The following is a 12,483-nucleotide window of genomic DNA, read 5'->3' as shown; positions in this document are numbered from 1 at the left end:
TCAGGTGTGACTAGAAAGCTAGTAGACAGGCGGGATCATGATCCATCGATCGGCTACCTTGTCTGAGCCGAACTTGTTCTCATACCACGTTTTTGTGCCCTTTGCCGTAGCGCCCAGGTTTACGGCCACAAACGCCACAGCAGTCAGGATACTCTTGTTGAATAGCTCGCCTGGAGGCGCGGCGATCCAGGCAATTGCAAGATACAGAATGCACTCGGCAGTATAGTGGGGGCAGACGAGGTATTTGAACCACCCTTCTGTTGGAAGTGTGTACTTCTTGAGGCTGGCCAGATGTCTGTGGCATTGGTTTTGTTTGAAGTATGCAACGGAATAGAATAGGACAGCCGATAGCAACCTCCGTGGGATATTAAGGGACTGGTTAGGAGAATCCCAACATGACAAAATTGCACCTATGAACTTGTCAGTGTCTCCGGTGATCAATTTTGGCAGGTTTGTAGCGTACTGGAACCCTCGATCCAGACAGCGAGGCTTATAACAGCATAGAAAGCAACACCAAGTGCCCAGTGAATGAACCACATGGGTGACGAGCCTGGTTTGAATACAAACAAACTCTCATATAACCGCCTTGAACCCTGCAACGCCATGAGCAGCCATGCGATATATATTTGCTCTAAGCTCATGGATGATCTGCCAGCCCTGTCCTGCCAAGTAGCAATACTCCGCAACACCGATCCCCTCGTCAAATATTGCCAAGCCCAGAAGCCTGACAGAGATACCGAAGTGATGTAGAAGTGCATAAACCACGAGTGAGGCACTTGTCCATATTCCGTTAGGTCTTTCAAGAATGATCTCAAGCCTGCGAAGCTTTGCTTCTCATCGTCTTCTTTCTTGCTCTTGGACTTACCGTCTTTAGGTCTTCGAGGACCATAGTCCATCATAGCCCTACGGACATCTTGAGGGAGAACCTGTAGAGCTAAAACGAGAGCAGCAGAAAGTGTGAAGAAACTCTGGCACCATTGAGCTGGAGATAAAGTTGACAACAGATCTGCCACTTTATTCAGAGTCTCCTCCATTACCTTTGGTGGTAGTTTCAGGTCGCTGATGTTTTTGTGTTGTATGGACAAGGTGAGGTTCTTCAAAAACACGTTTGTTGGCTTGTACCTTAAGTTTGTACCTTTACCTGACGCGTGTTTTGTACAGTGCCAATGTCGCTCTTATATATACTTTACACACTGTATATATATATCTTACGTTGAATAGACCTCAGGTACCTTGAGAAAGATACTTCTCATTATTGCTATGTTACTGTATATCATAAGTTGTGGGATGAAGCCATATTCTGAAGGAATATATCAATGGTTGATTTGTTCCCTGTTTATATTTTGTTCTAGTCTTTGATTTCATGGCTGAGACTAAACACTTGCCTGGTTCTCGTGTTGATTATGTCGACACGGGATGAAAACACAGTTCAACCGAGAGGTACTTTTTGTTTCTGAGGCCATATAGAGCAACCTATTTGTTTTCAATGGTGCAGTTTCCGTCAATCTAATATGATACCAAAGATGAGCGGCTCTCAGAAATTGTGATAATTACCCTAGAGAGACGAAAATTGCTTCACATGTTTGGGCAGATATCTATATTGTATTGTTAAAAACGGTACATCGGATATCATTTTGTAATTTAAACAATGCTATGAGTTACTCATGATATCCTAACTTACCTTATATCCAAGAGATACTTATCCACTCCAGCAAGTTATTGTAAAGGTATTCTCTTGATTCAAATAGATAGTTTCTCAAAGCTTATGATGATGAGGACGGAGAACACAAACACAGAATCATGCTAAGATTTATGATGAAGTTTACAAAGCAAGGCAAAGATAAGAAGTTGGCGTATCAAAACAAAACAGCTTCTGTTTAGCGAACGATAGTCTAATCAATAAAACGACAACCAAACGAGTGTATGTGGAAACAGTAGCTAACACCAAATGGCAAAGTACAAACCAGATCTCCCGTCTCATGCTCGAACCCAAACACCGCCACCGCTTTTGACCACCAATCTCCGAAACTCCAGATCACTGAGCGAACATCCCTTATAGACCAGTGCCGAAGTTCTGGCAGCGGCTGCTGAAATTCACATTGGCGTTCTCCCAGAGACAGTCAGCATACTGGATGGAGCACTTATTCTGAGCGCTCTGCCACTGGTCGTTACCGAATAGGTTGAAGAAGCGAGGCTCAATACCAGACTTCTCGAGGGCGCGCTTGTGGAAGTGGGAGTGAGATCGCTTGTCGAAGTAGTTGCTGTTATCACTGCGAGTGTTAAGCTTCTTGCAGCTCTGGACATAGGTACCGACACAAGAGTTGTACTGAGCCTTGCAGGCGTCGGCACAAGCACTGGACTGCTGGTTGCGGCGATAAGAAGAGCAAGAATTGGAGTTGGTATTGGTGTAAAGCTTGAATGGATTCTGAGAGAAGTCGCTCTTCAAGTCATTACAGGCAACAAGAGGCAGCTCAATACCACCGACAGGGTTGCCGGGACCGTAGCCCCAGATGTTGGAGCTGGGCTGCTGGCAAATGTTGGTGGGCTGAGGAGCACAAGAGGTGACAGCAGCCGAAGAAGTGGTGGAAGTGCTGGTGACGGCGCAGGGATAGACGCTGGTGGTAGTCGAGGCACTGTTTCCGCCAGTGGGAGCGTTGTTCTTGATGCAGCCAAGCTTGTTGCAGCTACGACCACGGGAGCAAGAAGAAGCACAGTAGCCCTGAACACCATCACACCACTTAGAGAAGTCGAAGCAGTTCAGAGCGCCGGGCCAGCCGGCGTTCTGGAAGCAAGCAGCAATGTTCTTGGCGCAGTTGTTGTAGGCGGTCTGGCAACTGTTTTGATCCTGGAAGTCAGGGACAGACGGCGCACACCAGTTACCACACTTGTACTCGCAGGTGTTGGGTACGACAACGGTCGAAGTACACATAGCAGGACCAGTAGTGGTACTGCAGGACGTAGTGGTTGTAGTGGAAGGCTTGTTGGTGGTAGACTGGCCATTACCGTTGGTGGAAGAAGCGTTGGAGGGACCCGGAGGTTTGCTGGTAGTGGAAGAAGGACCAGAAGGACCAGAAGGCTGACCCGTAGTAGAAGACTGCCCATTTCCAGCAGTGCTGGTCAAAGTGCTTAAAGTTGTGGAAGAGCTGGTGACAATCGATCCGGAGCTAACGACAGGAATGGTGCTTGAAGAGCTGGAAGTAGCAACACTTGAGGTAGCAGCGGAAGTGGTAGAGGTAGATGACCAGAGAGAAATGGAAGCCGAGACAGAGGCAGAGTTGCTGGCCTTCCAGCCACATGGCTGAAGAGAAAGCAGATCCTCAGCAACATAGACACTCAAACGACTAGGTCCGCCACAGAGCAGGGTCTTGTCACCGTTGCAAGGAACGTTGCAGTCACCAACATCTGCCTTGACTGTGTCGTTAGCCAGGACGTTACCGCAGTAGCATTCACCGCCATATTCAAGACCAGCAAAAGGGAAGCCCTGGTCAGCGCAGGCATTCAAGCAAGTCGTGGGGGTCATCTGAGAACCGTCAATATCCATGGGCCATGTCAGAGCTCGGCCCTTGGAGGAGTTGTCAGTGTAGCAACCGTTGGGCTTATAGCCGGCGATAGACTGGACAGTTCCTTGGAGCTGAGTAACAACTCCTCCAAGGTTGGTGAGCTTGAAAGTGGGATCCTGCCAGATGGAGAAGGCATTGTCACTACCGCAAGTTTCGGTTTGATCACCGGTGCAGGGATAGTTGCACTGGCTGTCAGGAAGCTGAATGCCACCAACGGTGGAACCGCAGTAACAGACACCATAGTACTTGAGACCAGCATACCGGAAGCCGTTACCCTTACACTCGGCAACACACTTCTCGACAGTCATGTTGTACTGGTTCTGGCCGGAGCGGTAGATGAGCGCACCACCCATATGGCCCTCAACACCATCCATGTAACATCCAGATGAAACATAGGGCTGAAAAGGGTCAAGACAAGGTGGGTAGTCAATGTGGGTGGCCTGGGCCATGCCAGCCAAGGCGATAGTCGCACCAGCGACAATGGTTCTAAGAGAGAACATGATTTTGTTGTTATCAAATGAGAGGATAGATAGTTGCAAATAGCTGTCGAGGTTGTTGTAAGTGAGATCGGGTATCCGGTACCTCAGTGACGTTGCAAGCAGTCTTGATGTTTAAAGAGAGTGGTGCCCCAGGGCAAATGAAAGAAAGAATGTGATCCGAAGAAGAGAGTGTGAGAGTAGGCTGATGGCTTCAGAAGCTGCTGTTGGATGATGAGAAGAGACTGGCTATGGAACGGGGGCTTCGAGGATATTTATCCTTTGCGATTGTTCCATGACTACCAAGGCAAATCTCCTCGCCTCTCGACCAGCTTAACGAACTCAGCCATGTCAGCCATGGACTCAGGAACCGGAAGCCCCGTGCCCATCCACAATGCCACAAATCTACTAAATAACATCATAGTGCAGAAGACGCCAGTGGACACCGATGAGCTCGTGGCACAACCAGAACAACCCTTCCCGAAGCAGGAGTCGTAGACAGACGCCACTAAGCGCCCAACACACGCCAAATTCAAAGGTAGTATCAATCGGCCAGTTCTGCTAAGGACGAGACTATCCAAAACAGCTCAACCGGGTAAGTTCCTCTATTGCTAATTCGGGCGTAGATCGAGAAGTGGGCGAGTTGAGTTCCTTCTAGTGGATCGGTCTTTTAAGTCTAGTTGGTAGAGTGAGAGACGAAGAGGCGTAGAAAGCCGATTTTGCGACAGTCACTAGAGCGTAACAGGCTTTCAGAGGTGAATCTTGATACTGTACACGTGGGGACGGCAAGGGCCCAGACGTGACCGATGGCGGTCGGCTCTCGGAATGGATTTGGAGGCGTTTAGGGGCCTGTAGCTCTCCCGCCTGTTCCTGCAGCTTCTGATGCAGGTACAATAGATGTCCTAGGTCCTAGTCAAAGATTCAGTAACGAAGCGAGGCCGAGGCATGACCTACTCATGCACCTGTGACCATGATGATGTTGATACAGATCCCAAATTGCCATAAACTCGGGAAATGTCAATCTTGAGTGACAGAACATGTAGAGTCTAACATGAAGAAAGCAAGAGCAAAAGAGACCTGCCGGAATCTCCAAGTGAATACATCTTGAGAAGATTCCAATAGGTCCCTGTAGGAGATCTCCATTCTCCAAACCAGATAAAACTGGATCTAAACTAGGCCGTATTCCAAATCGCCCAATAAAGCCTTGCTTTTCGATCGGATCCACGATGGAGGACAAACACCACAACAGTGGTATCGCGGCTCTGGCCTAGCATACCTGTGGCTAGCTGGCTCTCCATGTGGATTCAGCACTTGCTGGTGTTGTGTTGGTCGATCATACTCACACAATGGGCCTCTTCACCGCTACTAGCCTTTGCTCTGGAAAGCCACAATTGAATCCTAATCCATTTTTTGTTGCCAGAAGATCCATGCCGTGAGAATCTAGATGGCTGAGGTCCGGTCTGGCCGTCCTCTCTGATCGCCGGATTTGGCCAAGATTGAAGGATATCGAGCAACTCTAGTTTGGCAGCTTCAGGGAACGATCTTGTTTAGTCGTTCAGCCACGAAAGGGCTGAACATGCCATAACTTTTCCAGTTACAGGAAAAGCAGAAAGAAGGGGGGGGGGGGAATCTTTGGTGTCTGTCTGGTATTGTACGGAAAAACTTGTCGTCAATGGTGAAGTTGAAGTTGGTTGCTCCAGGTACTAGTTCGTTTGCACGTGATCGTCAATGACATGACTAAGGCACCTTAAACTACCTTACCTACAGGTATCTTCAACCAACAACCTGGGGGACAAACGCAGAACCCAGAACATTAAGAAATGCAAATAAGAGTGCTCAAAGAGATTGGATAATAAGTTAGGGTTAACCTTAGCAGCCAACGCCGCCGGAGTTCTTGAGTTTGTTCAATCACACCTACTACTCGTGATGATCATTCGACTTTCTTCCATTGGCAAACAGTCTGGCGCCTCATGAGAGCATCACTAACGTCTTCACCTCGTATAAACTTTGCTGATCGCGTTCAAAACAAGTCTCCATCAGTGAAACTTCTGACCTGTTAGAGAAGACTGGTCTCGAATCTGGCATTACAGTTTGAGGACCAACCGTTGGGATGTACTAAACGATCCCGACGATCCAGGAACCAAACTCAGTTCGAGACTCAGTCATCCGTTCGAATAGGGCGGATATTCAATCTCGCCGATCGACGAAATTTCATGACTTTAAAAGCATACTCTGTCACGTTTCTGCTGCAAGTAAGTCCTTCCAGTCCTAGTCGCCTAACCTGATCCTCCCATCTCAGGCAATATATTGATAGCCCCCTCAACTGACTCGTGAGTAAAGCATGAATAGTACATAGCGGACTTTACAAGCCTGCAATAACCGGCATTAAATGACAGAATACCATATGACGAAACAGTGACTCACTGAGCAGGACAGAAGGCCGTCCGCTGTGCTAGTTAACTTTTCAAACTTGACAGCCACCTTGGCCATCGTTCAAATTTGTCCAAGTACGAGGAATGCAGACTAATAAACATCAGGTCTAGAAAGGCTGTGGCACTTGATTGCTAGTTAAAGTTGTAACAAGTCTCATTCGTCTACCTCATGATCTATCCTGTCCCTTAGATAACCAATGAGCTTGACTTCTGAAAAAACAGTTGTAACATGGTGCTCGTATGCGCTTAGTCTTGAATTGATTCATACTACTACTACTTTTCCTTCCATGCTACGGAGAACAAGAAACCAAATCCTGAACGCCTGAATCGCAAACTATGCATGCCCGACTGCGATCTCTCCCCACTGTCTGCATCTCTTATTTGTTCCTCATGTGAGGAGGAACCCACTTGCCAGCTGTTCGTGAAGCAGGCTGGGATTCCGCAGGAGGAGCGGGAGACTGCTTTCGATCCTCCTCAGCACGGCCAGAGCCGCTTCGGTCCATAGGTGGTGCACCACCCCGAGGCGCGAAGCGAGGGGGAGGGGCGGAAGATCCAGCATCAGCTCCGCCACCAGCGGCTTGCTTTGCAGCCTCACGCTCTCGCCAGCTGGGCTTGCCACCTGTGAGATTGAGCTTGGGAGGACCACCGGCAGAAGGTCGGTCGTTGGAATCAGACCTCTCGGCAGGAGGTGCTCGAGAAGGAGGACCATCACCAGCGTCACGGTTACCCGCCTCACGTTCTCGCCATTTGCCGGCACCAAAGACAGGTGGTCTTCGGCCCTCGGATGAATCTGTGCGCTCTGGTCCACGAGAGAAGCCACCAGCCCCTTGGGCTTTCTCCGCCTTGCGACGAGCCAGTGCCTCTTCTTCGCGTCGCTGTTGAAGGGCAGCCTTCTCCAGCATCTCTTGGCGTTCCTTCTCCCGCTGCTCTTTGAGCTTGGCAAGCTCTTCCTTACGAGCTTCATCCCGAATGCGCTGCTCCTCCTTCTCGCGAGCAGCGCGCTCTTCAGCCTCACGTAGCTCACGCTCTTTCTCCTCGTGCTCACGTTTCTCACGAAGGCGTCGGTCTCGGACCTCCTTCTTACGCTGCGCGATCTGCTTCTCCAGCTCACGCTCAGCGTCGCGACGGCGCTTCTCGAACTCATCACGACGGCGTTCATGCAGGGAGTCACGGAACTCTTCGTACTGAGGCACCAGTCGACTAAGTCGGTGTTTGAGTTCAACACTCTCCTTGTGTTTCTGCTCAGCATCCTTGAGGGTTTGGGCCTTGACAGTCTCATAGATCTTGCGGTCCTGCTCAATTTGCTTGGCATAGTCCTCGTGTAGTTTCTTGGCTTCCTCCTTACGGAAAGCACGTTCAAGATGATCAAGACGCTTGCCAGTGATACGGAGACGCTCGTTGACATCGTTCTTTTCACGCTCGAGCTGAGCCAGCTTCATTGCGCGTAGACGGTTGCTGTCAAGGTTGTCGAGGTCCTCCAGATCAATATCGATAGCCTTGTCGCCAATTTTGAGATCGGCGATCTGCTTCTTGAGTTCCTCCTTGCGAACTCGGTCGCGCTCAGCCTTGAGGCGCTTGGCCTCGCGCTCCTTTTGCTCATTGGCGAGACGAAGATCCTCAGCTTCTTGAAGGGCTTGCTCACGAAGTCTCTTCTGGCGGGCGTTCTCCTTCTCCTTCTTGGCTTGGATCTCAGAAGCAACCTCCTTGCGCTTCTGGATAAGGTCCTTTCGTGAAAGAATAGCCAGATGCTCCTCTTCAGCACCAGCCTTGGCGCGAGCGAGAGCAGCTTCACGAGCCTCCATGCGCCCCTTATTGAAGCCAGGGTCAACGTAATGGCAGGTGGTGAAGAGAGACTTGGCGAGGCGGGTAAGCTGGGAGCGGACAATCTCAGAGGGAGTGCTCTGAAGGCGCTGGACGGTACCGGTCTCAGACTCTGCAGAACCAGCAGAGGACCCGCCGTGGCTAGCCTTGGAGGATGAGAAGACATCGTTATCGAAGCTTAGAACACCTGTGGCATGGGCCATACGGACAGAAAGATCACCCTTCTTGTTACCATTCATGATGAATTTCTCAATAGTTCCACGAGTGACCTGGTAGGGCTCGGGAAATTGAGCCAGGCTCTCGACGAAAGACAGATCGACGGTTTCGTAGACCTGGGAAAGCTGCTGGAACAGACGGGTAAGGATGACCTGCTGCAAGGGAAGAATGTATTTCTCCATCTCAGAATCGGCGCCAATCTTGGTCAGGATAGGAGAGATCTTTTGGCAAATGGATAGAGGATGGAAGTCAACCTCAAGGATCTCGTAAAGCTCCCGAATCTCAGGGCGAGCGCGCTGAAGAAGGGACTTTGAGAGAGCATCCCGGAACAGTCTGGCACGAGTAGGGGCTTGAGACATTCCAAGGAGGTGAGTCAAGCGAGAGTTCTTGTTCTTTCTGGCCTCGTCGAAGTCAACCATGGCACCTCGAGATCGGGATGTGCTGATGACAGGGATGGCAAGGGCGGAGAGTACAACGAAAGAGGCGGCCTTCTGAAGCTCAGCATCGGAGGCAGGGGGGTTGTCAGCCTTCTTGCCCTGGCCAGTGGCAACTAGGACAGAGGACTGGCGAAGAAGTGTGTAGTATCGCGACCAAGCAGCAGCGTGGAAGAGGTAGTTCTCGCCGACAAGGAAAATTCGGGTAAGCTTCTCGTAGTAGTTGGCCATCATGACATTCTTGGGAGGTCGCTTGCTGAGGCTGAGAAGAGTGTGAACATCCTCGACACTTCGGAAAGCCTCCTGCCAGAGCTCGAGCTCTACAGCGACATTGAGCTGTTGGAAACGTGTCTCAAGGTGTCGCTGGAGAGTGTCGGGGTCGCTCAGATTGATGGCGTGCATCTGAGAGGAGTACTTGGCAGCGGTCTGCACATGGTTTCGGAGGAGCTCGCAGAGACGACGGAACTCGGTCTTGCGAGTGTACTTCAGACAAAAGTCAAATGCCTGGGTGGCGGTGCTCTGGTAAAGGATCTCGAGACGAGCATTGTTTCGGAGAATGTCGAGGACAGTTCGGTAGGCCTCCCAGAGGAACTTGAGCCAAGGAGTGACGATAGCCCGGTCGGTACGGTCTCGGGACTGCTCACCGGAGACGGTAGCAAGGAGAATGGACTCCGGGGTCTCGGTGGCCTCGAGATCGTCGATGTTGGAGGTGCCGGCAGTAGCGTCAATGCTCTCCTGAACTTCGTCGGCCTTTTGCTGTGCGGCAGTAACCTTCTCAACCGCGAGCTCAATGAACTTCTTAAGGACCAGCTGTGATGTACATATTAATATCGGAAATTCCAACAGCATCGATTTTGTTATGATATACGCACCTCGATGGTAGCAATATTTGTATTCTGAGAAATATTCTTGTATTGGTAAAGGGCGTCCTTGGCAAGCTTGCCCTTCTTCTGTTCGACGGAAAGCTCGACGAGGAGGAGCATCACAGGCTCCAGCGACATAATTGGGACATTTCGGGAGCGCTTATTTGTGATGTGCTCATGGAGCAGAGTCAGGGCGGCGGGAGCCTGGCCTACTCCGATGAGCTCGTGAGCCCTTTTGAGAACATTCTCGGGCTTTTGGTGCGGCGGAGGAGGCTATCAAAAGACTTCAAGTCAACATCAAAGGCGAATTTAGGGTGGAGGAGGGGTAGAGTTCGAATAGCTAGGGCTCGAGTTCACGACAACCGGGACAAAGGAAGGCAAGTATTCCACGTACCATGCTGGGCAACCTCCTCTGTATATGACTTGACTGAGAGAGGAGATTTATTTATGATGATCCGAGATCGATCAGCCGGTGGGGAGGTGCGCTGAGGTATTCGACCGGCACTCGTGATGGTGTTGCGACGACGTAGGTTGAATTTTTCGATTTTCGTGTGTGGCCGCTACGGTTAGGAGGGGCTATCTCACAGCTTACATCAGCTGTTAGGATTGTGGTGTGGCGGTACCTAAATTCGGTGGCCGTGCACGATGTCAGCCACATACTTTCTCTTATTGGTTGTCAAGCCAGAAATTGAACTGGTCGAGGTAAGTTATGAATGACACTCATCGCTGGAGTCGAACAAGAGCGTGTGGTGTTATTTCTGTTTGCCTTCTCTAAAGCAAGGCACGATAAGCTATCACTTCTTGGAGATCCGTCTAACTCTGAGGACAAGTGGTTGGAGGGCTGGCCTTGTTATACAGTCAGCCGACTCAACTCGACCAAAGGGTTTTCGCAGTAACAATAAAGAGAGATTGGTGTACTAGCTGATAGCCTGCCTGTTACGAGTTGTCAAGTTTAAGAAGACTATCGCCTCAAAGTGATAAACTCTGGAGCATAATGGAGATATAGGTGAGACATCTTTCGAGACCCATGTTGCTGTCCAACTTGATTGATTGCAGCAGTCGGGCGACCGGTCGTCCAGAGGATAACGAGAACTGACATGTCTGGTGTCCTTTGCAAACTGGAGATCCCAGTGCGACTCCAATGCATTTGACACTGGACATCCAAACGTCTAAACATAGTGGTTAAAGTAATAGATTGTGCTCAAGCTTCTTGATAAGAAGGTTCGGTTCGGTTCGTGTTCGTGATTTCATTTCACGAGCAAATCAAAAGAGAACAGTTCCTCCGATCAAGACAATGGGCAAAGGAGCAAAATATCCCCAGGCCTCCTCCAACGGCTTGCAGCGACGGTATGTACGGACATCGTTCCTACACAAAGCTGAGATTCTCGTTTTTCGGTCACAGATTACAATACCCCGATCCGTGTATATAATTGCGAATGGCGTCAGTTGGTCCCAGCTGGACAGCGTTGATCATTCGTTTCACGAGTTCTGACATCTCGCAAGTCATCAAACAGTACGGATGCACATAACGAACAAATGGGATGGCAATCTGGTCAGGGGTACTAAAAGCAGGTACCTGAGCCGGGAATCGTGTGGGAAAAAATGCCGACGCACCAGGCTCGAACCATGTCAATAGGAGAGCTGCACAACTTGCAATTATCAGCCCACAAGCGGAACTTGGTTGGTGCTATCCGTAGTAGACATGAGGAATAGAGAGCCGGAGGGGATTGGATGAGGACTTGTCAAGGCAATTAATCCTGTCTATGTATACCAGAACTGTAGAGGCTGGAAGGCGAAGTACAATCTTGATGCAGAATTGTTTCACCCTCTGGTGAGCATTCGAGGATATCGTAAGCCCCAGCTTCAATGCAACAATTCACAACAATTCGAAACAGAAAACAACTTCGCACAGGGCTACACAGCCCTTTTTGAGGCTGCAACCCAGAGAGAAATCAAGGTATCGTGACTACTGCGCCGTTACCCAAACTATTTGCAGCGAGTCTGTGTCGCCAAGACGGGTCTCATCACGACTAGCAGCATTGGTGGACCTCGTTGGTTCCTCTTAGCAGAGTCCCGGCTTCATTACTCCGTAGTAGACCATAAGTATAATAAAGGATAATAATTTAATAACACACAGAGATTATGAATAAACAAACTAACGTGTCGCTATTGTTTGTTTCTGAAGGCAACCTGTCATTTCTGTTTGATGAGCTTGCTCTTGTTATCCACTTCTTGGATGGCCATAACTCGTAAAGGACTCGAGAATCAAACGTTTCTCTCAGCCCAGAAAGGAACCCCTTTATGTATGCAGGCCACTACTGCAGCGTTCCGAGAGCGGGAAGCGACAGTAGCAGAAACAGAGACTCTGAGCGTCTCGAACCCTACGGAAACTTGAGAGAGATGCAGTAGGGATGCGTCTAGGAAGGGGCTTACAAAACCTGTGAACGTTAACTACGTGGTGCTGCAAGCTTTTGTAGTGGTATTCGGTTCTATAAGCTTGCGAGCAGCCGAGACGAGACGAACGAGCGAGCTCGGGCAATGTTTCTGTACCTGCTGGATATGTTCTTTTCGAGCTTGGACTTGATCAACATGGCATCCTCTCTGCCCCATTGTTGAGATGAATGGCGTATTGCTTTCAACTCTCGCGTTCTGGTGGCAGATCTTCCCGCTTTTACCGATTG

At 49.8% G+C, this 12,483-nt stretch overlaps 3 protein-coding genes across 3 annotated transcripts; all 3 read right to left on the bottom strand.

Moving 5' to 3' along the window:
- Positions 1-18: 18 nt before the first annotated feature.
- On the bottom strand, positions 19-1,034 carry FSUBG_6522 (DFG10; the record flags this gene model as incomplete). Its single annotated transcript, XM_036684730.1, has 3 exons — positions 19-295; positions 356-410; positions 464-1,034. The coding sequence occupies 3 exons, from the start codon at positions 1,032-1,034 to the stop codon at positions 19-21; spliced, it is 903 nt and encodes a 300-aa protein (XP_036537957.1).
- Positions 1,035-2,053: 1,019 nt separating this feature from the next.
- On the bottom strand, positions 2,054-4,060 carry FSUBG_6521 (beta-1 3 exoglucanase; the record flags this gene model as incomplete). The annotated part of the gene is made up of 1 exon (XM_036684729.1): positions 2,054-4,060. The coding sequence occupies one exon, from the start codon at positions 4,058-4,060 to the stop codon at positions 2,054-2,056; it is 2,007 nt and encodes a 668-aa protein (XP_036537956.1).
- Positions 4,061-6,845: 2,785 nt separating this feature from the next.
- On the bottom strand, positions 6,846-10,199 carry FSUBG_6520 (translation initiation factor 3 subunit A; the record flags this gene model as incomplete). Its single annotated transcript, XM_036684728.1, has 3 exons — positions 6,846-9,749; positions 9,812-10,075; positions 10,197-10,199. The coding sequence occupies 3 exons, from the start codon at positions 10,197-10,199 to the stop codon at positions 6,846-6,848; spliced, it is 3,171 nt and encodes a 1,056-aa protein (XP_036537955.1).
- Positions 10,200-12,483: the final 2,284 nt, after the last annotated feature.

Source organism: Fusarium subglutinans (assembly GCF_013396075.1).
Source record: "Fusarium subglutinans strain NRRL 66333 chromosome Unknown NRRL66333_c0000068, whole genome shotgun sequence".
NCBI classification, from domain to species: Eukaryota; Fungi; Ascomycota; class Sordariomycetes; order Hypocreales; family Nectriaceae; genus Fusarium; species Fusarium subglutinans.
Note: the sequence above shows the minus strand (reverse complement) of the source record. Positions and strands in the feature narration are given on the sequence as shown.